Source organism: Gymnodraco acuticeps, unplaced genomic scaffold (genome assembly GCF_902827175.1).
Source record: "Gymnodraco acuticeps unplaced genomic scaffold, fGymAcu1.1, whole genome shotgun sequence".
In the NCBI taxonomy this organism is placed as follows: domain Eukaryota; kingdom Metazoa; phylum Chordata; class Actinopteri; order Perciformes; family Bathydraconidae; genus Gymnodraco; species Gymnodraco acuticeps.
Window position 1 is genome coordinate 6898650 of NW_022991154.1, and position 27144 is coordinate 6925793.

At 40.7% G+C, this 27144-nt stretch overlaps 1 protein-coding gene across 1 annotated transcript in view; it reads right to left on the reverse strand.

Annotated features, from left to right (window-relative positions):
* The window catches only part of mast2 (microtubule associated serine/threonine kinase 2), a 218071-nt gene that overhangs the window by 43030 nt on the left and 147897 nt on the right, over positions 1-27144 (reverse strand). The window contains 5 exon segments of the mRNA XM_034237473.1: positions 924-1002; positions 1834-1854; positions 3330-3405; positions 11355-11446; positions 21174-21377. Of these exon segments, the coding sequence (XP_034093364.1) occupies positions 924-1002; positions 1834-1854; positions 3330-3405; positions 11355-11446; positions 21174-21377 (472 nt within the window).

The following is a 27144-nucleotide window of genomic DNA, read 5'->3' on the forward strand; positions in this document are numbered from 1 at the left end:
CTGTGCCTTGTTTTAGATCACACATGTCCTCAGATCTTAAAATAGAAAGTATGAATCTCTATTTCTGTCACTTTACTGTTTTGTGTGACTGGATTAAAATATAATCATTGATTTATAATGACGCTATAAAGAGAGCAAAATATAACAACAGTGCCTCCAAACCAGTCACTTAAAGTGTGCAGGTGTGTTGAGAACGAGATGATGAAAGTCACTTTGACTCTTGCTTTTATTTGGACTACATGGAGCTCATGCAATAATCGTGTTAACATTTTTAAACGTTTTTATTACAAATCTTTGGTACAGACAGCCTAATCCAGCAGCATTCAAATGACTCTATTTTAAAGTGAAGTATGTCCAAGATATTCAGTCATTAGACTGGTTTTTAAATAGTAGTTCAAACTACATTTGATCTCACTTTGAACCCACATGTGGAGAAGTTTTTCAACCTTCAAATCAGTCATTACTGGGCACTGAGGGATGTCCTTTTCATCTAACAAGTCATTTATTAACAAACAGTGAGCTAGCAGGCCTGCTAGCAGTCTGGATCTCATGTTAAGAGCTCCAACAGCCAGATAAGTCGGCTCGCTGCCTTTGAAGCACGCTGAGTCTCATTCTGCATGCAGCAGGCGCAGAGCAGCCGCGCTCTGGGGTATTAAGCAGGGAGATGAAGGACCGGCAGAAGGTAAAGGAGAGGAAGAAGGATTAGAGCAGAGGGACGTATGATGTGTCCCTGATAGTGATAGAAGGGAAAAGAGGAGAAACCGTGAAGGGAGAAGAAGTACACTTAAGGGCTTTAGAAAGGAGGAAGCAAGGAAGAGGAAGGTGGGAAACAAGGGATGGTATCACAGAGGAGGGAGGATCTGTGGGCTCCAAAGATGCTCTACAACACACATAGAAAATAGAAAAGTGACAGATATATTTACCGAGACGGTGGAGCTGGGTGTGTTGGTGCCATAGCCAGAGGAAGGCAGCGAGGCCAGAGACCAGCGTCTGCCATCCGTCCTGAGGGAGAGAAGGAGATGGACAAAGAAATGAAGACATCACACACTTTAAAAAAACAAACATGTAAACACATTTCCCTTAACTTCCATATCAAGGAAATGCATGAAAGATAAAGTGTTTCAGGTCAAGGAGGAAAAGTGCAAACACAAGGATAACATGGTCTCAAGAAGTGCAGGCGAAGCCATGAGGAGGAGACTCTGCAGACATGATGTGAAGGGAGTTCACAATTCTGCTCCATTCCCACAGCTGCTTTCAACACTTTCCAAACATCTTCAGGGTTTGATTTAGTGAAATGTAGGCCGGCTGTTCTTCTGTATATTTGTCATTCTCAAAACCAGAATGTGTCACTCCATCATTTAACACTTCCTGACTTCCTGTCTGTTGCTCCAAGCCAATTGAGTGCCACTGAAGACATAGGTCTTGAAAAATCACAAATATATAGTTCCTTTTCTTTTAAATACTCAGTATTTTCTCTAAACGGCTGCTCACTGTAGCTTTGGATAAAATAAACAGGAGGGAAATAGAGCATCTTTTGGGGACTATTTCCAGCAGCGGGTGAATCCACATTTGGTGCTCCAGTGAGTTTTAGTGGTACACCTGGAAATGCAAAGACAAGTCACCAAGCTAACTGTTGTTTTTTAAAATAGTTTTCTGATGATAATAAATAATAATGGAGCTCTATGGCACAGCAGAAGCGTATGTCTCAGCGGTTGAAGAGGAGACCCTGCAAGGGACTTTCTGATGTGCTCAGCCATGCAGGACGGAGGAGGGCAGGAAGGTAGCGGCAGAAGGAGGGAGCAAAAAGGTCAGAGGTCAAAACTGAGAGGTTACCTGTCAGCCCTGTGTCCGTGACTGTGAGGGAGACAAGACAGGGTTTTCCATTTAAAGCTGTCACTGTTAAAGCTTCACACACACACACACACACACACACACACACACACACACACACACACACACACACACACACACACACACACACACACACACACACACACACACACACACACACACACACACACACACACACACACACACACACACACACACACACACACACACACACACACACACACACACACACACACACACACACACACACACACAACACATTCTCTAAGTCCCATCCCCTCTGCCCACCACTAGATCAAAATTAAATATGTATATACGAAGAAAATACGATTTTGGAGAATGTATCTTCCAGACCTGTCCCACATTATAAGGATAAAGTGCTAAACCAAATATATTGCTAGTAGAAAAATACAAGAAGACATATAATAAAGAGAAAATATAATTAAAAATACATTAGAATGATGTGCATATTTATGTAGTTTAAAGATGTTCTTATGTCAGGCTTTAACAGTTTAAGAGTCATTATTGTTGTTTATTTTGTAAGATGATATTACCATCTCATCATATGGTGGTGGCCTAATTTGTATCTCTTGCCTGTATCAAACAAAATAAAAGTGGCATGAATTAACTTAACTTAAAATAGTGTGAAAACGTTTCCCCAAGAGAAACATTTTTGAAAGAGGAATTTGTAAAACCCTCCTATCGTTGACCTGCCATATCCGACCCCACCACACGGTGTCCCTGTTGCGTCTGCAGCACTGAGGTCAGCACTCGGACAGAGAGGGATTTTCAATACAAATCAACGTTAATGCTCTTTTTGGCCGCTTCACTGCTGCCATATGTGATGTGTTGTCATGGAAATAGCCTGGGGGGTCTAATACGTCAGGAAAGGTGTGTTACCATGGAAACATCATCATCTTAATGAAGATTAAAGAGGCAGGCTTGCTAAGGATTTCATTACATCTTACCAAAGTTTTATATGACATCTTCTTATCTTGGATTTCACACATGCTTAAACATGCATGCAACTTTCTGTCAATGAAACATGCATGAATGCTCGCACACACACATGGCACACACTCTTACTCCCTCCTTCCCTCTCAGTAATTACTATCTGTTCTGAGAGCCCAGACAGATAAGAGGTTTATTAATCTGGGTTTGAGTGACAGCCCCACAGTGATCATCTGGCTCCTCATCAGCTCACACACTATCCTCATCAGCAGCAGCGCGGCTCTCAAAGCGCCGGGGCCACTGAGCCGTTTCACAGCCTTAAAAAGATATTGACAATAAAAGCTGAAGCACAACTGGTCTGTTCTTCGATGTGCCCTGTTATATAATGCTGCTTTATTTTCCCACAGATGACTAATGACCGCACTGTTAATCATGTTGAACAGTGATGCTACCTGCTGCTTGTGATGTATTAATGATCTTACTGATACTGAGTTTGTAAAAAAACAGTGTGTTTCTGTAAAGCTCACCTTCGTGCAGGAACAAAGGAGAAGTGTCCGGCCGTGTTCGGGGAGAAGTTGCGAGGACTGTCCAGCGGGCTTGTACCTGACAGAAAATAGAAATAGAGACACATTAAAGAAAAACCCTGCTGAAAAGACATCTTCTCTGTTTCTATTTGTGTATCTCAGCAGCTGATAAGAAACAGGAAATGAGCTGTTCTGAACAGAATGACTGCATAATGAATAGTTTACGAGCAGTTCATGTAATGGAGCAACAATGGAGTTGTAAATATTTGGTCAACAGAGATACAACTACATTAGGTAAAGAATATAATTACAATATTGGTCCAACCAAAGTTAGGCGTTGGAAATCTAAATGAATCCTGGTTTTAACAATTGCTTATTTTTTGCGTAACATTGGTCATGTAGGGTAAGACTAGTGAACATCTCCTTTTCAGAAGCATTCACTTCACCTGTGCGTGAGATGTTTCTCAAGTAATGTTTAATACATTTTGGTTTTCAGTTGAAGGTCCTTGCAACTGCCATGAAATGAGAATTATTAACAAGTACAACATATGGCAGTCACTATCGATTGACTTTAGCAAAACTACAATTACTGCCTCCGCCAACCAATTGTACACAAATATACATCTACAGTACATTCGTCCAGACTCCTTTAATATATTTAGTGAAGACTTTGAAGGTATACTTTAACCTTTTTAGTGTATTCATTTGTTTACTGAGGCCATAGGGACCTTGATCTTTACCACCATATTATGTTTCTACTATATGAGTTTGTGTATGTGGAAGTTTGTTCCAAATTCCAAGAGAAATAGGCTAAGACACTTACAGTCACAATGATTAAGAGAGTGAAAACAAAGCTCATTCAGATGCTATGACTACACAAACATCTGTCTTTGTGTTGAACAAGAGGACACATCCATCCATGCACTGAACATAAACCACCTGCAGCACAAACTGAACAATCTGCTGTGAAACTGACGCCCGGGTAATAGATGATCCTCATCTGAATAAACCTGAGATTATTTCATAAACATACAGACATGTCCATAAATAAATACACGCTGTGATGGATACCAATATTCTAAGCATGGAAGCATAACTCATCGGACGGAGGCGGGGAGGGTGGAGAGATTAAGTAGTCGGCACATTTCCACATCAATTATGCATTCTCTTCAGCAGCACGCCTGGACAGAGCACGAACTCAAATATTAATACGAGCATTTGCTCTGTGTCAGATGAGAATCTCTGTCTCTGTCTGCGGAACATGTATGCACATACTCAAGTGAACACGCGTGTTATTAGTCAAACAGAAGCTTGTTAGTGCCCACCTCACTCGTGTAAAATGTGTGTTGTTTGGAAGCTGCTGGAGTTACATTTTGAAGAGGCAGGGGTCTCTTTGGGGCTGTTATCAGGCTCTGTGTATGACTGCACTGTCACACTTCATGGTTCCCACTGTGAGTGCATACGTGTGTGTGTGTGTGTGTGTGTGTGTGTGTGTGTGTGTGCGTGTGCGTGTGCGTGTGCGTGTGCGTGTGTACGTGCGTGTGTGTGTGTGCGTGTGCGTGTGCGTGTGTGTGCGTGCGTGTGTGTGTGTGTGTGCGTGTGTGTGTGGAACATTCGTCAACATAAGCCTCCATCACAGACAGAGGAATCCATCTCTCTCTGTAAAGAACAATCACACACCGCAGTGAAGTGTAACCTGTGTTTGTGTGTGTGTTCAGTAAACGGATATGTTTTCATGATAATGTGTTTGTGCTCCCAGGTGTGTGATATGAGCTCAGTGTTAGCAGGTGTTCCTAAACTACCTCGAAAACCATTAAGTCTCTGACACACTAAACCGAAATTAAAGACCTAGCGGCAACTTAGCCACAGTTGTGTCACGTTGGCAACATCTTGGCCCAAAAGTCTAATTTGTTCACGCTGCAAACACTACAGCCCCAGGTCAACTATAGCGTACATTCTACTTTCCAGGAAATAACTCTCCTTAGCAGCAGGCTATATTCATCTTCAAAAAAAGAAACTGATTTAGAAGCTGTATTAAATCAAAGCAGCATTTAGCCACCAATTTCACACAAGTTTCTGCCGCTAGATTAAAAATGTCAAATCGGGCTGTGTGCAGGACATTGTAGCTGATCGCAAAACATGGCCGACAGACGCTAATCTAAGGGCCAACATTGCCTGACGAACGATAATCGGCTTGGTGTTTCAGGGCCTTACGTATTTATTGAATGACAGATCCTTGGCTGGTTTAAAAATCTGGCAAATCTGTACCGCCACTTTACGATCCTCAAGATCTAGTAACATTGCAAGGATGATTCCAGCATGGTTATAATGTGAATGAAAGTGAAATGAAGGGAAACAATCGTTTTAAATGTGGAGCAAGCAAACTAAGCATGAGACTACACTTATTTCCTCCACCAAGCAATGTTTTTAGCTTTGGTCAGTTGGTTTGTTGAAACTTGGTGGAAAAGTGTAGCATGGGCCAAGAAAGAACCCATAGATGAGAGCAGCACTACGTCTGTGTCTGGTGAAAAGAAAGAATCGGCACCATTTTCTTGACTTTTCCAAGCGAAAAGGAAGGTCAAATAAAAGGTTGAAAGTAGACAAAAAAAGTGTAATCAATGGGAGCCGGTAAGTCAATACGTGTATATATGTGGGAAACACTTCATCACAGCTAAATGATGATGACAATGAGGTTAACATCACAGTAATGTTACAGTTAAACTAGTTCATGTAGAGGCTGAATTGAAATATAAAACACTGACATGCCAAGGAAATGTAAGTGTTATCCTGCTGCCTGCTAGTCGTTTACCGACAGACAGAAAACACATCTATCCCCTATGGATTTTAATTTGCGATGTAGAAGGAAAGTTCCCAGTGGATTCTCACATTGTTTCGAGTGCCCTTCTAGTGGTAACGCAAGGACTAAAAAGCGACTTACTCTGAGATGACAGGTTGTTTGGTTGTTACCCATCTGTTCGCTTGCTTGATTCTCAGGTTGATTGTTGTCCTGCTGACCTACAGTACAAGCGGTTACTGGTCATGGCTGTCATAGAGAACCAGCATGCCAGAAGCAATCACCAGCCAAAGTCACCGAGGTCACTCTATCTTCGCTGCTACCATCACCACAATGCCTCATCTTCACCACACACCACAATTACAGTATGTGATATCTGCAGGGGTCCAAAGTGACTTTCAACAGGATGGAAAGAAAATCCCTCTTGAAATATATTTGAATAATTCTTTCCGCCACTTTTCGGGGAATCTCTCTGCAGATTGTGTGTTCAAACTGAACAATGAAGTGAAATGTAAATTATAGCTGGTAGGCGGTGTCAACCATACAGGTAAAGAAGTGTCTCTGCTCTCACATTTTTGCAGGTTTGTGCGCTGCAAAACCACAGTAACCTACTTTAGCAAATACAACAAAATACACCGGCATACGAGAAACATGCAAATGTATTTCTGCTTTGTGCCTCTTCAGTCTCGCTCTCCAGGGAGAGTGCGGTTGGGATAACACAATACAGCAATAATTGGGGAGGGGGCGGAAAAAAGAAAAACTTCCTCAGGAGTGTGTGACAAGACTGCGAGAAAAGCTTGAATCCCTGCTGTCTTTCTTTCTGTCCTTCATTACAATTACAAAGACGGGTTGTTTGACAGAATTCATCAGAAGTCAGAGCACACGCGGCTGCCAATCATCGCATGGCCTTTACAAAATAACAGATCGTCGACAGCATAGAAAGAGGAGAGGAAAGTTCAAGGTGATGTGGAGGAAAGTTAAAATGAAGATGTACATGTTGAAAAGAAGAGAATAGGAGGAACGGTCAGAAAATGAAAGTAGCAAAAAAAAAGGCAGGAAGAATGCGAGAGAGGAAACAGGGGATTTATGCAGACTTTCAACATTCCATAAAAGTCGTCTTTGAGAGGATTGGTCCTCATCAGCCCCCTCAGGATATTAGTCTTTTAGGAATCTCCATTTGATTAGCGGTAAATGAATGGATGATTTGAAACCAAGATGAATTTCATGATTGGACTCCGAGTGAGATTGAGAGGGGAAAAAAGGCAATCATCTTTGTATAAAGACGGTCCGTGGGAATGAAAGGAATGTTTTAATGGCCTCTGATGGTGCATATTAATTAGTCAAATAGCAGCCAAGCCAACAGTGCGATATCACAGCCTTGGATTAGACTAGATAAAGGTTGCTGTGTAAGTGTTAGTGTATAGGGAAGTCATATCAAACTCAAGGCAGATATATATATTACATATTTATAGTGTCTAAGAAACAAAAAGCCCACCAATTATAAAAAAATGTGTTTAACTTATTTGTATTATTGAAGCCATTCATAATTGAAAAATAGTAAATGGCTTTTGTTGTTTTGAGCTAGTCTAGCATGAAACATTTTTCTCCTTAGGTTTTCCTTTGTGTTTTTGAATTATTGCAATTATCAGTTGATATACCTTTTCTTTAAATACAAAAACGTATTTTAAACACTCGTCAAACCGCATTTGTTAGGGACCATGAGCTTGATAAGGAAATTAGCAACTGCAAGTATTGAAACAAGAATCCATTTGATATAAGCATGGTTTTACAGTTAAAGTTTCACACCCTGTCATGCACCCTTACTTTCTCATCTCTGAGGCGGAAACTATTACAGTTATTCATTCATTTCATTATACATAAAATGTCAACACTCACAAATAAGGGCCACACTAATATTGCATATTTAGTCTAAGCAGAGTTCATATATACGATTCATTTTTTATATGAAAGGTGTTTCATATGAAATCTCATTACAGTCAACTATGGGTTTACGGCAGTTACAGTACATAATAACCATAAATGTGACCCAGATTTTATAATGATTGATACTTAGAATAAGTATAATTCACAAAAGCATCTTTACAGCCTCATTAGGGCATAACCAAATGTTATGTTACAACATTTGATGCAAGGAATATTGTTTGGTGGGTAAAAAAGAGCTTCCTTGAGATAAAGGACATTTGAACAAAACCCCTTCTTGTGTGTGTGTGTGTGTGTGTGTGTGTGTGTGTGTGTGTGTGTGTGTGTGTGTGTGTGTTTGTGTGTGTGTGTGTGTGTGTGTGTGTGTGTGTGTGTGTGTGTGTGTGTGTGTGTGTGTGTGTGTGTGTGTGTGTGTGTGTGTGTGTGTGTGTGTGTGTGTGTGTGTGTGTGCGCGTGCAATGCATGCATGCATGTGTAAGTGTGTTTGTGGGCGGTGTGACTGACAGGCTGGCACGTTCCATTATTTCCTGAGCAGGAAATGAGAAGTGTTGGGCTGTCAGTGAGCCGAGCACAAACACACAAGTATCTCTCCCTCTCTCCGTGAGTCAGATATTATTGTCGATATTTTACCATCTCTCCATCTTTCATATCCAACATGCCGTCTTTCTCTCCTCCCATTCAGTCGCTGTCACCAATTCATTTTGTATTCCAGCCCTCCAATCTATATTTCTACTCTGTTGCTCGCTCCCCCTCAGTCCCCATCAATCAATATCGCTGTCGTTCATCTATTTTCCATCTCTGCCTCTCTTTACTTCTGAAGGGTGGAGGGGCTACAGTGGGTGGGTTGCTGGAGGTGGAATTGGGGGTTTTGTGTGCTTATGTCTTACATGCTGTCAAACGTGTTCGACAAAAATCCTGTCAGCACGCATTTCATTTGTCACTACACACAAACACATATGTAGTAGCACACATATCAAATGTGCTTCGACAGATGTTCAACAATATGTGTGTGGGGAAAAATGTGCTCTGAGATTATTTGTTTAACACAGCTGACCTGAGATGCATTACAAGCGTCAAAAGATTAACAGATTTGTATCTCTTGGATATCAAAAAATGTGAAAAAATACAATTAAAATATCATAGAGCTCAGTTAAAACTTTTAGATATTAAGTTAAACTTTTATATTTGTATGTTGTGCTTCTTCTGTGACATGTTTACATGCTTTGATGTTCAGCAAGTCTTTATTGTTCTCATACTGCCTGTGCTGCAGCACCTCTTTTCACCCTCTGTCTGAAACCAGAGCCCAGTCTGTTCTGATTGGTTGGCTGGCCGGCTCTGTCGGCCCTTAGCAAATCACATAATTATAATTACAGCGTCATGTTTGGATTCCACTGTCAAAGCGGCTAAGTTGCTGTTTACACCCAATTGTGTCCAAAATGTTATCACCTTATCATTTTGGCCTGTTGGACATTTGTGTGAAATTGTCATATTTAGCATATGCATTTTCGAGTTGTGGACCTTCACCTCTGACCACCAAAATCTAATGAGTTAAATCAATTGCACGTTTAATAAATGAGCAACAAACCCTGCTCTTAAGACTGGTACGGACCTGAGGTCAGTGACTTTGACCTTTGACCAACTAAAACCTAATAAGACAAAGTGGGCGATTGTGCCAGACATTCCTGACATATCACGGTAACAAAAGTGGTATGGATGGAAAGCCTGAACACATGATGCCTCTAGCCACAGATTTTGCGGAGCCAGCAAATCCTTACATTTGAAAGATTGGAGACAACCCAATGTTTTGGGTTGATAAGTACCTTAAACTTTCTACTAACTTAGACAATTGGACCAAGAGTCCAACCAATACAATAACTGACATTGGATGCAGATAAAGATAGTATAGCTACACATTTGTTAAAGGCTCCATCAAATGTAGACTTTAAAGTGTAGTGGTCATGATGTGTAGAGGTGGGACGTTTTACGGTTAAAACATAAAACTTGTCAGTGCTTTCAGATATATTGTGATACGCTACACATCAGGCGGCTATGCCAATATATCAATCAGGCTCGTGCAGCAATGTTAGTATAAATGTGTCCCGAGCTGAATTGATATGATCTGTTTATTCCCACATGGCCTAATCAATCTGTTTAAGAAGAGCACGTGTTGACAGCTTTATGACATTCTACATTTACGGGGAACAGTGCGTTATGTTAACAGCTGAAGGTGGAGGTCGTTGTGTCATTCAAATAACAACTCAAAATAAACCTGACACATTTAAGTCATTCTTCAAGACCTTAACAGTCTGCAGCCTACAGAATGTCGGCTTGTGCATTCATTGAAGAAATCAACTACCTCGCTGTGTCGTGCTCAGTGTGCAGTCTCAGCTGTTAATTGAGCTTTGTTGGCGTGTGATTGTAAACAACACGACTTCATGTAACACACGTCACCTGCTGTTGCTTCAAACACCCTTTAGCAAGAAATTTAAATGGTTTCAGAAACTCCTTGAACAAAAAAAGATTCTTGTTTTCTTGTCATTTTTTTTACAATGCTACCAATGGTGACCAAAGATGGTGAGGCCTGTGTGTTCAACACATCAAAGGAGATATACCGACTACTGCTTGGCAATATGCTATACAAATGTGTGGCTATTCAATGTCCCCACAGGATGAATTAAAGCTCATCTATTATGCTATATTTGAACAATTTATATATGGCCATATATATACAAAACATGTCTCTGAAGTGCTTTGCTCAAAATATCAAACAGATCACTCATTGTAGCATGCCTCGTACCCCTCCATTTCAGCCCTGTTACAGAAGTGCTGATTCTACCCCTGTTTTTAGAGATGTGGGTAAGGAGGAAAAGAGAGAGGGTTGTACTTTCTGACACTTTGTGAGTGTCCTTACACACAGAGGACACATATTTATGTATAAAATACATCAAAAAGTGCATTTTGCATAATAGGTGACTCATTTAAAGTGTGACATTGTTTTATTTGAAAAGGAAATGTTTAAATGGCTTAGTTATGTGTTGCCGGTTGCAAGAGTTCCCCACAAATTGACTGGCAAAGGTCTGCCGTACGATGCAAAATAACATCATCCATTGGACTTTAGCTGGCTGGTGAGAAGGGAGCTTGAAAAATAGTTTTCATTTGTTTTCAAGCTGCTTATTAATAACTGTTACTGTTTCAAGTGTCAGAGCGAGTACAGATGTGTGTGTGTGTGTGTGTGTGTGTGTGTGTGTGTGTGTGTGTGTGTGTGTGTGTGTGTGTGTGTGTGTGTGTGTTACCTGTGTGTCCATGCAGAGGGGAGTGTGGTCGTGGCAGCGTCGGCGAGGTGCTGGATGTCACAATAAGGCTCTTCCTGTTGCTCGTCCGACAGCTGTGTGCAAAAAACGAGCTCAGATTAGTGAATCATCAACGTTTGGATGTTAAAATCAATAAAGTAGAGAAGTGTATTGTCTGCATAAAAACTGGAACAGCAAGAATTCCAAGGAGCTTTGCAATGAAGCAAACACATATTTGTTATCACTGATTTTGTAAAGCTGGTTTCTATTCTTATGACAATTCTCCGCATTGGGTAAAGAAAACAGTCACTTGTCTGACACAGGTTAGGTATACACAACTCTCACAATGTCCTGAATGTAAAGGTCTGTCATTTGTGTCATTTGTAACGTTTACAAACGTGTCCAAACACCCCCCCCACTCCTCTGTGTCAGTAACAGCAGGTGTCGACTCTGGCCGTCAGACCCACATCTGATCACATTAGACTACGCATAGGTGTGTGTGCAGCTTTCACGGATGTTACAGTTTAACTGAAACGAGAGCTGCGCTCCTCACCCTGTCCTTCACACCAGAGGACAGTGAGGAGGACACACAAACACATCAGGTAGTGGCAATCACAGATGCAACTGTGCAACACACAGCCAGCGTCTTTCAGTTGACCTTCAGCAAGTCAAATACTTTTGTTTTGTACAAATGTTCTAATACAAAGAAGCTAAAATGCTGCAGCCAATAAGCTTAGGAATAATGATACCAAACAGATGAGGCACTCCGTCAGTTTCTAATAACAATATGAACACTGGGTACGGCAGCCCTGACTGGACAATTACTGTAATTTGTCACCGATCTTCAAGAGGAGACAACAGCACCAATTCCAAAGTGACATGACATTTTAATTACACAATATGCACATCTATCTACTAAACACATGATTATAGACATTACCGTTGACACATGCATTTTCATCTGGGCATAATTAAATGTTCTCCTTAACGTTATTTAAGCATCCAGATACATGTTTTGTCTTATTCTATGTTTTTTTTTAGCTTGATCATGAAAGAAACTACGAAAATAAAAAAAATACGAATATTGTACTAGGAATAGGTTGTCAGTAAATTCAGCTGTTAGAAAACATCTATTCTATTAGAAAATGTCGACCCAGGCTCAACTGCTGATGGCTGTAGAGTCATTATGATGGTGATTCTGCAGTAAGATGGTTACACTCCAGCTCCCCTCTGGGCTGAGATGACTGTTTGTTGTGTATATGTATATCGGTGTGTGGGGGTGTGCACACACTGCTGTGCAAAAGATGTTTGTGGAGAAAAAAGCAATCTGCTTTAAAGCTGTGACATCCATCCCCAGACAGATGGGAAGAGGAGGAGTTGAAGTGGCAGCCTTCACACCTAACAGCCCCAACGCGAGCGCAGGTCGAGCTCTCAGGATTTTCCCACTTTCTTGTTTGCTCTGAAGCTCCGAGCGGAGCATGTGCGTAATGACTTGAGGCGAGGCTTGTTACACTGAGAGGAAATGACAGATGGAAAAGTTCACTTTGATGCCTGCCTGGGACGATGTAACATCCAATCCAAAGTAACATAATTCTACAGCTGCCACCTCTCTATTCCAAAAAACATACTTGCAGAGTATGATGAAATGTAACAGATGCTCTATTGTCAGTGTAAACCATCACAACTTCCACCCAAATAGTGAGCCAGTCATTACATCTGAATGGTCTTCCTCAGGGATCTATACTGGGCCCTTTCCTGTTCATTACGTATAATGATGACATTGCACAAAACAATGTCTCTAATCGGCTGATAGCACTGTCTCACATTGTGTATCAGCCTGGGTGCTGCTTCACTTCAACAATCTCCAATTAGCAACTCTTAAATTGTCATTTGTTTTGAATGCAGACAAAATACATCTTTATTGCAGAAAGATGAGAAGCCACATCCCGATTTAAATTAGTTACTTTTTTGTTGCACTTGTCTTGATGAAGTTTAGAAATGTAAAACTGTTCTTGAGAATTCAGGGTATTATCAAACCATTTCTTTATCTATGATACATGTACTCAAAAAGATTAGACAGATGGGTACAGTAAGGTGCAATACTATTTGCTATATACAGTCTATTTACAAAAAACAATATGATTTCCTTTTTCTTCTGAATTCGACGGTCAAAGGCTGTCATTGCAATCTCCAAATAAGCAGGTATTCTCTATACCCTTTGGACATTACTCATTGAGCCCATAATTAACAACCTCATCCTTGAAGTATTTTAGTTTAGTGTCTGTCTGTGTCTATTTCTTTACCTTAAATAACATATGTTCAAACTACTAAGAAAGTGGGTTGAACTCCTTCCTTGAGGAGTTACTGATTGTACTTCTCGAAAGAAATTACACACTTCTGACAGATCCTTGCAGTAACTGCAGGTATGCTAACACTTACGGCATTTTTGTGGTGTTAATTGGCCCATCACATCTGCTTGCTGTAATTATGTAGTTGTGTAGCAAGTGTTTGTGACAGGACAAACGTGCCGAGATGATCACTAGACACGTGAAGCAATTAAGGCTGAAATCTTCGTTACAGTCGAATAATCAGCGTGACGCCTCGACATGTTTTTGGAGCTCTTTATCTTTTCTATATTTGTGATTTTGTATTCCTGTATCTGTGGGGACCATTTTGACATTTAAGTTTATTTTTGGCTTAGAATAAGGTAAGATTTGGGGTAAGGGGCGGAAAATGTTTTATTTTGTGTGTTTGCATGCTACTGTACAAGTATAAACGTGCATGCAGGGGGACACCAAGGGTCTATGACAAGATTGTGTAAAATCCACATGCGCATGTGACAAATATTTACTGCATGTGATGTGGATGTGGCATGCAGTGTGTATGTGTGTGTCCTGCCATCTGTTGAGGTGTGCAGCATCAGCGGTTTGAGCATACTGTAGCATGTGGTCTACACACAAACACACTCCTGTATGACGGATGAGCTGCCATGTTGGATATTCAGTGATGTGTGTTCAGGGAATTTCATCGTCTGACACACAGACCCACATAAACACGTGATGTTTACTGCTTTCTCAATTTTCCAAAAAGTGTGATAGCAATCTGTACTTTCTCTGAACTCTCAACGCTTTGGCATTTGTGTTGAGTTTGTGAGGATAGTTTGACTTTTAAAGACATTTCACTTGTAGAAACTGATAATATCAGCTAAAACTGAAATCATTTGAACCCTGGGAAAAATGTAATTTAATGGGACATTTTAATCTTCATACGAATGAACTTTACGCTCCCCTGCAGACACATTTCTCATTAGGAGCCGACCTGCTGTGCAACGACTAAAATACTCTATAGCTTACCATAGTAATGAATAGGAATGAATTATCTGGGATAGAACACTGTCTCTATTTTGAGACCAAATATCCTTATATAATTTACAACATACTTAGTTAATTTCTATGAATTTATGAGGAAACTGTCATTTAAATCATACAAGTTCAGGGACTTTGTGGTAATCACTTCATCTTGTAAGAGGTTTTGAGTTGATAGTGACATTTGAGAAAAAGTCAAGCTGGACTGATAGAGCTGATCTGCTCCACTGAAGCGGAGCTAAAGGACATACAAAGCGCAGACGAAAGACAATAGGTGCCCGATAAGAAAGGAAGAGTTGACACAAGAGAACAACCTTTAAAAAGGAAGGACAGTCGCCACTCAAAGTCCCACTGAGATAGAAGCTGCGCTGAGTTTTTGGTTAATTTACGGCGACTGTCGCTCACTCTGCTGCGGTTCACTGGCTAATGAATAAAGTTCAGAGGCGGCCTCATGAGTATGGATTTAAATATGAGCCAGTCCAAGGCTTCAAAAGTGCCTGTCAAATTTGGGGTGAGTAACTGAGTACAATAAAAGGGGACAGAAGTTTTGAGAATACTAAAAAGATTTTTAGTGTTCAACTTCTGAATGATTCTGCTTCTGGTGGAAGATGTACAGAGGAAGCAAGACAACTCCACCTACAGTATAGGTTGACAGTGACACGCCCCAAAAGTGACTTGTTTCTGACACTTTTACACACCAATGTAGCTGATGCAGCAGCACACTTTCACTCTCAGAGAAACTGTTCTAGTTCTTTATTCTCCTGCAGGCGTTTTTGGATCCCTGCTGGGAAACATGTTTCCATTATGCAGAACTGACTGAATGTGTGTGTGTGTGTGTGTGTGTGTGTGTGTGTGAGAGAAGTGGGCTTTTAAGTGCCTCTCATCACCATGAAAGCAGCAGCCTGTCAAGTATGAGCACAGTGACTGAGTGCTGCTGCTCACTTTCATTGCTTTCTCTGACTGAAGCGGCTTTTATGAGCCAAAATTGGTCATGATTTTTTTCCTTAAGCGTGGTTGAGGATTCAAAAATATGTTATGTTTCCATGGCGGCAGTACGGGCAAAGAGCAGTCTAAACGGCCATTTAAAAAATAATAATATGTTCAAGACTGTGGGGAATATGCTTATTTGCTTTCTCTCCGATGTGAGATGACGAGAAGATCAATATCAAACTTTGGATCTTTCCAAAGTTTGAAATGCATACACTAACACCTCTAAAGCTCTCTGATTAACGTTCTGTATCATTTGTTTAATCCACATATGCACAAAAAAGTTCAATTTGTATTTTCTGAAGGAGAAGGTTACATGCTATTTCTTATTGACCAGTCCCTGCAGTGACTGAAGCTTAGCGAGCGTATCTTGTGACCTGGGATAGAATCACAGAATCTGCACAGATAACATGTTGTTCTTCAAGAATAAGAAACACTCCTTCTTCCCTCACACATTGGAAGTAAACAAACACGTTACAACATGTGATGAATGTCCAGTGTCAACAATGAGCTGTACTGTAGATGTTACATTCCTGCTTCAGGTCGCTAAGGGGATAGTTATGGAATATAGCGGTTAACCATAGTAGCTCCATATTTTGCATAGCAATATGGTAGCGATACATGACTAGCAAGTATTGGTCATTCATCATGTTGTCTTATTAGATAAAACAGAATGCATTTGAATCCAAATGTATGTTGTCACTATCGCTCAGTATAGTGGAAAGTGTTAATCCCACCTCTATAAGCTAATGTAACAACGTCTTGTTTGCAGATTTGTACCACACACAGATATGAGATCACATTTAGCTTCTTATTCCCAAATACATTATTTATTGCTTTTTAGTAGAAATGTTATCTGGATAAGTATTTATGGTGGGATTATTGTTTTAAATGTGTTGTGCAGTTTCATTACTCCAAGTAAATTGAAATTGAAAACTGAAAAGTAAATTCCCAATGTTGTTGTTTTACATGTGTGACAACAATTGCATTTTATATTCACAAATTGTAGGTCTGTTGGATTTATATGCAGTACTTGAGGGAAAAAAACAAGTCAAGATCTCAACAGTAAACGATATAAATAGTAGAATTATAGAGCTGGCATACACTGTATGTTTGCAAATGTGTGTTTACTCAGGTTTTTACCAGCGATAGGAGCGACTGCATATATACTCAGAATGTAATAACTTTGCCACTGTAAAACTCACAAGACACACAGAAGCATACGGCGATGTGACAGCGCTGACAGGATAGTGGAAACTAGCGATGTGCAAACAGTTATGTGGGTGTTAAACTAAACTACCTAACACACACACAAGCACACACATGAGGCATCAGGCAAGTGGATGTGGATAAGATCTACAGCTAAACTCATTTCCAAAAGTCCACTCAATAATGTGTTTCTGGGGTTACAGCCACCACAGGAAATCAATGTAACACCTCAAACAGCGTGTGTGGCTGTATGTGTGTGGATTCCACTTTATTCACTGTTTTCTGCTCTTCTATGAGTTAGTGTTATTGGGTTCATGCCTCTAAGAAAAAACACATTACACTCGAATGCAACTCTCATTTGGCCTTGTGCCTATTGCCTTTGTTTTATAAGTTATAAAATGACGATCTGTTGATAAAGGGACTACTTTTGGTTGATTTACAGCAATACATTTTTAATAAGGAATGTGTTGGCTGCACTGTGCATCAAAACCTTTCAAGTATTAAAGTTGTATAATCATCAGGTAAAAAGATTAAAATTGAACATTTTGACCCATTTGACACTTTCTTCTCAAAGTGTAGGGGAAATGTTATGCTCCAAACTTTGGCTAAGTTTATCAAATGAGAAACAAAATGTTTTCATAGTCCTAAAAGTAGTATCAAACTATACTATATGCTTGTAAATTAGCAGAGCATGTATACAACCCCACTACTGTGAGATATGCTGCACTAAAAAGGTAAAAGGAAGTCATTATATTTTTTAAGCGAGTTAAGACCAGAACTGTACTTTTTGACAAAAATTATTATACCATCAAATAGTATAATTCCAATGGTTTGTGTCCTTTTAGTTCGATAGTTACATTTCTGTATTCCATTTATGGAATTGAAAGTAAAGATGACTGGGCCTTCATTCAACGTGTTTCATATTGTTTTCACTAAAACACCATAAAGACCCAATACATAAATAAACCTTATATTCTAATATAAGTTGTATTTATCAGGAGGGGCTTTTTTGCTTAAGGGGTTACTCTCACATACAAAGCCCCCATTTGATAGTAACGAAAAAGGGGAATGGGAAGACAAACAATTCAGTTCCAATAATCCCGCCAACAGGAAGTCAGATGAACCATTGCACTTGCTAAACGTTGGGAGCTGTGAGCATCTCCCTAGAGATATGCATTACCACCCTTCTCTATCTGCACAGGTGTTGATATGTTAATCTTGGAAATTGATAAAATATTGAATTAAAACCGAAAGCATCTGGCGAGTGATAATAAGAGAAAATGGAGACACGTGAGCAACGTCGGTAGAGCACATTAAGCAATAGATGCAAACATGTATGAGGTGCAGACACAATTAACTCCTTTTTTAAAGTATTTTATCAATACAAAAAATAGAAAATTAATTGACTATATTATGGCAAAAAGAAGCACATATAGAAACATCCTACATTCGATAGGAAGTGAATATGAGCCTTATGGGTGGAGAAGCAAGAAGTCCTGTTTGTTTGACACATCCGAAGACAAGGTCAGGAAATAGAGAGCCAAGTGATGGGCGGAGCCCTAAATACAATGCTTTTGAACTGGATATGATAACTGGTGTTAAAATTACCCTTCGCTTCAACTATTTTCTGTGCGAGCCAAGAATCAATGTTGTCCTGATTACAGCTCTAAGCCAGCTCCATCCTCCCAATCCAAAAACTGTTGCTACGCAGGAGTCACTTCACAGGCTCTTTCTCTTTTAAAAACACTGCCGAGACTGCACACAACAGGAGGCGGCGACAGATGAAGAAATCTGTCGGTGTGTGTGTGTGTGTGTGTGTGTGTGTGTGTGTGTGTGTGTGTGTGTGTGTGTGTGTGTGTGTGTGTGTGTGTGTGTGTGTGTGTGTGTGTGTGTGTGTGTGTGTGGCAGTTATACCCCTGTTATTACAGGGAGGAGGAAGAAAAAATTGCTTCCTCACAGTGATAAGTACAGCTCTGTGTCGGCTTCTCTTTCCTCCCGGAGAAGCTGCTTCTGACTGAGTGACAGAAGAGAAAGAGAGAGGTAACGCAAAATAAGAGGATAAATAACGACAATGTTTTCACGCACAAATGCCAAATTGTGCCTTGCAAACTGGATTTGCATCATGAACTGGTTAAAGGTACGCAGATAGAGAACATTCGATTCTAAAGGACACGCACGGAGCAGTTCTGGTAAACATCCCAGCAGTGTTACATGTGATTCCTATTCAAACACAAACACACAGTGAGACAGAGAGTCCTGTTTATCCATCAAACGATACATCCTGTTAGCTGACCTTCACTGGAGCAACTCCTGCTGATCTAATACATGCAAAGAGGAAGAGGAGGGAGATGGAGCGGCAGAAATTGAGAAAGAGATGACAACAAACAGCTAATTGAGAGACAAAAATGAAAGGAGGGGAGCAAAAGAGGCTACAGCAGAGACGGGAAACATCTGAACTAATACGAATATTTATAGATGGAGTGAAAATAAGCGAGTACCTCTTGGAGCGCCGCAGCATGCTCCTCTCGGGCAGTGAGAAATTGGAGAGCACCGTCCAGGAGTCAGACATGCTAACGCAGACGTGCGACCATCGCTTTAACACACTCTGCAAACAGACGCTGGCTCCCACCTGTCACACCAGCATGAGTGTGTTAGAGTTGCTGGTGTGTCTATTCTCTCCTCCCTCTCTCTCTCTCTGCTCAGCAGAGCCCCCTCCCTCCCTCTCGGATGCTCTTTTCTTCTTTTCACCCCTCTGTTCCTGAGTGGAGCTCTTATTGAGTTCAGTGAAAGGCAGAGCGGGGACAGACTGGTTATCAGAGTAGAGATGTTTATAGGGAGATAGGGTTTGATTCCACCAGTGAATTGCATCAGTTATATTTACTGTAACTTATTTCTATTACTGTTCAAGATGAAATAGAGATGCAATCAAGAAGTGTGGAAATGTTCCTTACTTCAAGACAGGGACGACATGTAATAAGCATGCAAGAAGAAAATCCCGGAAGATAATTAGATTAGAATCTACTGAACATCCAATGACCCTAAATGTGGTCAAAAGGCTAAAGTTAAGCCAGTTATCATCGTCATTATAACCAAGGTCTTCTGCTTGTCTTTACGACAAATGGGACTGTGAATGTGTTGGGTATACACTACAATAAACCATATATGGTACCATTTATAAATATATACTCGTTCGTTAGTGTTTTCTAATTTGAGGAACTTTGCTAAATGAACATTACAGTTTTAAAGCATTAACGCATCCTAATATTGCTCTTATTGATCTGTCAGTCTTCTTTGAATATTGGTCAGAGTTATAAAGAGTAGAGCTCCAGAAGTAATATAGCAGGCGTCCACTATTAGATGAATCACCAACTATTTTATTATGGATTATCGCTTTGAGTATTTCAAATAACTTTTGTAGAGTGACCCTGAAGTCCCTTCACACAAATCAATGGGATATTTCTATTGGGTTTTCGAATATTGCAGAAAACACAATCTATGCTAAACACACTTTTACAAGTTGTGTTATTATTACTTTTATAATTGTTAAAGCATAAATGCAATCGGCAGAGGTAAAAAGCTAGAAATAGGCTTTAAGCAAACTCTATCATGACTTCACGGACTGAGATCGGCGTGAAGACGTTTAGAAATCTCAATTAGTCACTTGTTAACGCTCTTTTCATGACATATTCTCGCAAGTGTGGTATTTTCTGATGTGTTTTGTGTCATCGAACACAATGTAAAAAAAAGTGTACTTGTGTTAAACACAGAAGCTATTTCGGGCTTCTAAACAAAAACAGTTGTGCTCGAGATGAGAGAACCAGAAGTGTTCAAATGCCAACTATTTCCAGGTGTTACGACTCATTCCAGCACCTCCCTAGTGTCCTTTCAAGTATCCAGAAAAGTCTCTAATGTTGATGTGTCATTAGTGTTGGACTGCCTCTCACTGCCCTTTCAGCAGCACAGTCTTGAACGCAAATGTCGCCTGACAAAAAACAGAAGGTCAGGAAAGTCGTTAAAGCGGGCCAACAGAAGACACACACACACACACACACACACACACACACACACACACACACACACACACACACACACACACACACACACACACACACACACACACACACACACACACACACACACACACACACACACACACACACACACACACACACACACACACACACACACACACACACACACACACACACACACACACACACACACACAGGTGTGTTATGGGGTGACACAGCACGCCTCTTACCTCCAGAGGAAGGGGTTTCCTCGCTGGTGAACAGGGGCAGACAGAGGGCCGTCAGAGGAACAGAGGGAGGGGGAGGAGGAGGACAGGGGGGAGAGGGTGACGACGGGGAGCTGAACGACGGAGGGATGAAAGGAAGTGGGGGACAGCAGGTGCTGGAGGAGGCTGCTGTTGCCGTGGCAACGCAGCTGAGCTGGCGACCAGATTCTGCCAACAGAGGAGGGAGGGGGAGGAGGGTAAGAAAGGATGAAGAGGGGAGGAAGAGAGCAGGGCCAGGATAGAGGAGTGTGTGCTGAGGACGTATTGACCGTGTGTGTGTTGGCTTTGAGGAGACATCAATGCTAACCTGTATTGATAGAGCAGTTGAGAAGTCTGAGTGGAAACATCTATCTGTTCTATTTTCCTCCATCTATCCAGCTACACCCAGACGTGTAATATAGTGCACCATTTTAGGACTACCATTTTACATGTTTACGTGTCATTTTAATAGTTTTAACTACAATCCTTTTGATGCTTCATGCTATAATTAATATGTTATCGGAGACCAACTTAATGTCTTGAAGTACGTAACTCTGGCTGAGTCATGGCTCCAGAAAACGGACTCAATTAAGATCTGTTTAAAGTTTGTTCATACTTCATCGACTGAGACTTTGGTGTAAAAAAGTGAGTTGAACATGAGCTTGGTTTAACTTTCATAATTCCTAGCTAGCGCTCTTAAAAAATGCCACACTCAGTCCGTTAGAATAGTATGGTATAGTGCAAGGTTTGCAATTGAATTTGTTGTACTCTATACAATGTATTTCTTAATTTAGGATGGACTGATCACAATGCCCATCGAGAAATAGTTTGGTAAAGTAAAAAGTTCAGCATTTACTGCCCAAATTTCAGTCGCGTTTTGAGTGGTAATAGCCTTTTTCGACAGCGGCTGACAGCACTGAGCTCATATTGTAAGAACGTACAGCCCCTGGATTTGAGGGTTTGAGGCTGCAGCGTGCCAGGCTCTGCCCACTGATCCACACCGGCTCTGCCTGCCTGCAGATGTCCCCTCACAGCAGGCAGGAAGCATTGCACAATAACTTATGGTGGTTGGAAACAGCTGGACAGAAAGTTCTGGATCAACTTCAGAGAGCTCAGTAAGGACTCTATGAGATGTTTGTACTCAGTCATATCAAATGTTGCCTTGCTTTACCTCTCACAAGAAGAAGTCCAAAGTGTTGTGAATATAAAAGAAGAACAAATAGGGTTGACTTTTACATTGAAATGGTCTAAAAACACCCTCAGAGTTCAAATGGCAGTTGGCACCAATATGTAGGGCATGAGGAGCGTACGGTGGTGGCTTCCATGTCTCCCCCCCCCCCTGCTGGGTGGGACAGAATGGGTGAGACCACCTGCTGGGAAGTCAAGGGCTATTCAGATTTGAGTATGAGCAGTGTTTCCCGTGCATAATGTAGGGCCATCTGTGGTGCACCGCTACAGTTTCCGCACGACCATTGCATGAACTAAATTAAAACAATTTCATAATGAAATGCTAGATCCAATAGTAAGTCGTGCCATCTGGCCCCGAGCGAGTGGACTAACAGTGCTGCTGTCACATATAGTGGGGGGGTGGCAGTTTGATCAGGTCAAAGGGTCGAGGTTTTTTAGAGATCAGGTTTAATAAAGACTATTTCAACAGGATGAATTAACAAACCAGAATGAACAACTCAGGCATAGACCAATTTAATGATATGCAGCCACACTGTAAAGACATTTTTGTATGCGTCTGTTGCCAGGTTTTCCATCCAAATGTAGAACAAATGTTGACTGAATTTCACAAAAAATGGACATAGTTGATCAAGATAAGCAGGTGATGCCAATTGTTCATTTGTAACCATTACACAATTGAAGAAGAAGAGGGTAAAACAAGATGTGGTGAACTGTATGGTGGAAATTGAGGGTAATATGAAAGTTTCCTGTATTCATGTAAGGAACATCAGATCGGCGTGTAGCAGTGAGACAGTTTAAACCTTCTGCAATTTCTCGTCTATTGAATGGAGCAGAAGTACTTTTGTATGAAACTACAAGATTGGAGCAGAAGTACTTTTGTATGATACTAGAAGATTTGTTTCAATTTTCCAGCGTTCCGTCTCATTGATTTTTACGAGCAAGTCGAAAGTGCAACTGAGACATGGTAAATAGAATCGTACCTTCCTTTGGTTTTTGGCATTCATGTGAACCACGTTTTCCCCATTACACAGAAAGTGTGTAGAGTTGATTATATTCAGTTAAAACAATGTGCAAATACCCAGATATCTGCTTTGACATACAAAGTTTATGTTTGGATGTGACCTTTATAATTGGCGGGCTAACTAAGTTGGGGCTCTGGGCTGTAATTAATACCTGAGAAGGGACGGAAAATTACCCATGCAAGAAAGTACACGCTGAAATCATTTAATAGCTTGTGCAATGCACCTTCTGTAAATAATGAGTTGATTCTATATACTTGGTTTGATTTTCATTTGATTTAATATCTTTATTTAAAAGTGTAAATGATAATAATCAGTGTATCACCCCCACAGATGACCCTCACAGTGGGGGGAACACAGACATGTGTTTGGAAATAGAGAGCTGGTCACTGGAGCTTATCAACAACTTCCTTCCCTGCTGGCATCTCACTCTGATACCTTCTCATGTTTCTGTCTCCTCACGGTTTTACGTTCCACCAGCTCAGTATGAATGTACACTATGCAGGTACTAAATTACAAACGTGTGTATGTGATTTAGTGACGCAGCTACAAAAACAATGTAGGCCTCACGCATTTATTATGGGCTAATATTCAGCAACACATCTGTATGTAGACAGGAACACAAATTGACAACTAATAAGAAAACATAACAATCATGGCAGAAGAGCATGCAGATAATTGGTATGTTTACATCCAAATGTTTCAAAATGTCTGAGAAAAAAAAATGTCTGCATTGAAGATAAAGGCAAATCAATATATTTCAATCAGATTCATCAATATTCTGAGTATAGGAACATTTGAAAAGTGCAAGCACCTTTAAATCAAGTCAATTATTGGTTTTGTATAGGATATCTAAATGTATGTTGTCATTGAGTTAAATGTACATCCCACAGAATCATCTTTTAGTACATTGGCACATTTCTGCAAGGTGAAAATATCCATTTCTAAAAGTTTTCATGACCAAATGCCCTCAAAACTAACTAAATCTTGCTATGATTTTAAGTGCTAATTAGCTATTGTTAGCCTGCTTAAATGAAATAATAATATGCTGACCATGGTGAACATGACCTACTGAACTTCAGCATTGGTGTTGAGGGCATGTTAGCATACTGGTGTTAGCATTTAGCTCAAGTATAGCCTGCATGATGCTAGCATGACTGTAGTTTAAAACATAAATATATATTATTGATGTTTTCCTATAGTGGTTCTTGTCAATGGCCATTTCTATTTGGATGTGAACATACTGTCCTGACAAAGAAAAAAGAAAAAAGTAAAAGTATGTAAGATACATAAATGGTTGCCTTATCAGGTCTGCATTCTTTTCACACACGCACACACTCTTACTGGAGGTGGAGGTGTGGGGCTCCCGCTCTCTCCTTCCTCCTCTTCATCTTGTGTCCCGGGACAAAAGGATCAACCGTAATTTTGAATAATCCCGCGAACTGCATCAGCTCATCTGCCTGTCAAACACATTCTGTTCTGTCCGTCCTCCAGCTTAAAACTGGACCAAAAATTGTCCCACGGTAAGAACACCATGAGTCAAACCACTGGCTGTTCAATATAAAGGAATGACCAGAGTGTGTGTGTGGCGTCAGCATCTGCTCTTATCTCCAGACAGAGACACACACAGATATGTGAGGTATCTGGAGTAGAGTGTTTCTTCACCAACAAGCATGGGCATGCTGAGTCACAACCTAAAACACAAACACTCGCAGTCTGTGGAGTGACGTGCAGACCACGCACATCTTTGGCTCAGCTCAATTAGTAGAGCAACTCATTTTGTCTTCCTTTGAATAATCCAGTCATTCAACTCATGAAAGAAAATCATTTTAAAAAATGATGTGAAAAGTTCTGAGTATTTCCTGCATGTCAGATAATAAAGAGGAACCAATTCCTTTAAGTCCAGACTAGTTGGTAGCTGACCCTCAGCTCCACCAGACAAGGGACGCTCCCAGGTTCATGTCCCCAAGGAGCAGAGTGCCTTTCCTGGGTACAGTTTGATCAGTTCCCCCCTCTCAGTTCCTGGAAGTCTCAGAGTCTCTGATCGCTGTGACATGAGAGGACTGACTGAATCCTAACAAACCGTAGCGTGAGAGGGACAGGGAGACAGACGGAGGGAGGAGGGTGAGAGAGAGGGGGAGGGAGGCGGGGATATGAAGACAGGAGGGAAGCCTGAGATGTTCTCCGTTCTGCTTCATACTGATTATTTAGAGCTTATTGTGTAAAGACAGGAATGCCTTTAATTTGCTACATGGCTTCTTTACAAGATAGTTGGTAGGTATATCTAGATTCAGTTTGTTGCTTATTATTATAAAATAGTTTTTAGGAACAAGTTTGTGTTGGACGACAGAGTAAACACACTTATTTTCTAATTAAAAGTCAGGTTTACTTCTTAAAGTACACAAATTACTGTTTTAAAAAGAATAAATCAAATAATGTTATTTATTAAGGCTAACTTTACTTTGGGCTAAAATGTGTTTTTTAAACAATAGATCTTTTTCTTTTTTTTATAAAAAAAATGTGTTTTAATTGTTTGTTGAGTTGGGTGAGGGTTAGTTCATTCTAATGATTGAGAAGCATGAATGAAACTGCCCTAAGCAGAGACTAGTGTTGATTCATTCGGGACTAACTTGTTACAGAGACATACTTTAGTTATTCTCTTTGAATACTAGCAGGAGATGAAAAGTCGCAGCACCGATCACAACCTTACAGGGAAATGGTCTCGCTCTCTGACACACTGACTCTGGGGACGCTGTCATGATAGAGTATTATCAGAGCAGCTGTCCTCTCTGTCTGTTCCTGTTTCTCAGAAGCCCGGACACCGCTGACCCTAATGCAGGGCTAAATGCAGCTCACAGATTGCTAATTCATAAACAATGGAGTGGATCACAGACGGCTCTGACGCGGGTAGGGTTACACCCACACACTAATATTAAACTAATTATAGTAGATTAACTACATTATTCAAAAGTGAACAGTAACTTACAACAACACGGGAATAATAAACGGAGCGCTCTCTCCCTCTCCTGACAGCCCGTCAGTATCATGCGGATCCAGTAATGAGTGACCCGACAGTAAAACTAAACATATCTATAACTAGTTTAGGTAGTTTGAGAGGTCATTCAAATAGCTATGTGTGATATTCTAACCTGAAGTGTGTGTTTTGTCCGCTCACCGCTGATCATGCAGAGCTGCGTGTCGACTCGTCAGCAGCAGCTGATCTCTCTCTCTCCCGTCAGATTAGACTTCACTCGCGTTTATGTCCATATCGATCAGATCCAGCTAGTTCTAGCTAATGATAGGACTACCTGCTTATTAAAAGACACCTAAACAATAAGTGTCGCTATCAGTAGCGTGGCGTGGGGAAAAATGTAGGGGAAGCCCATTTTTTGGGTCGGGGGGGGGGGGGGTGGTCAATAACGTAACCAGATGAGTGATTACAGCGCCCGGTATCATTTTACACACATTTGTATCACACAGATGCAGGACTTGCACACGCCTGTTATCTAACCGAAAGGTCCGCACGCACTCTCCAGCTGAAACTCCAGCTGTGTGTACACCATAGACTGGTGTACACACAGCTCGAGTGCGGGCATTGGCCTGTCATCTGATTTAATTTTTAGTTGCTGCTGTAGCGGAAGTTTAGTAAAGTTATGTTTGATTAAGTATGCCAAATCTCCACCCTCCATAATGCTTAATTTGCTTGATCATTTCTAACGGCGGTGATGACAGTTACAGTATTAAAACTG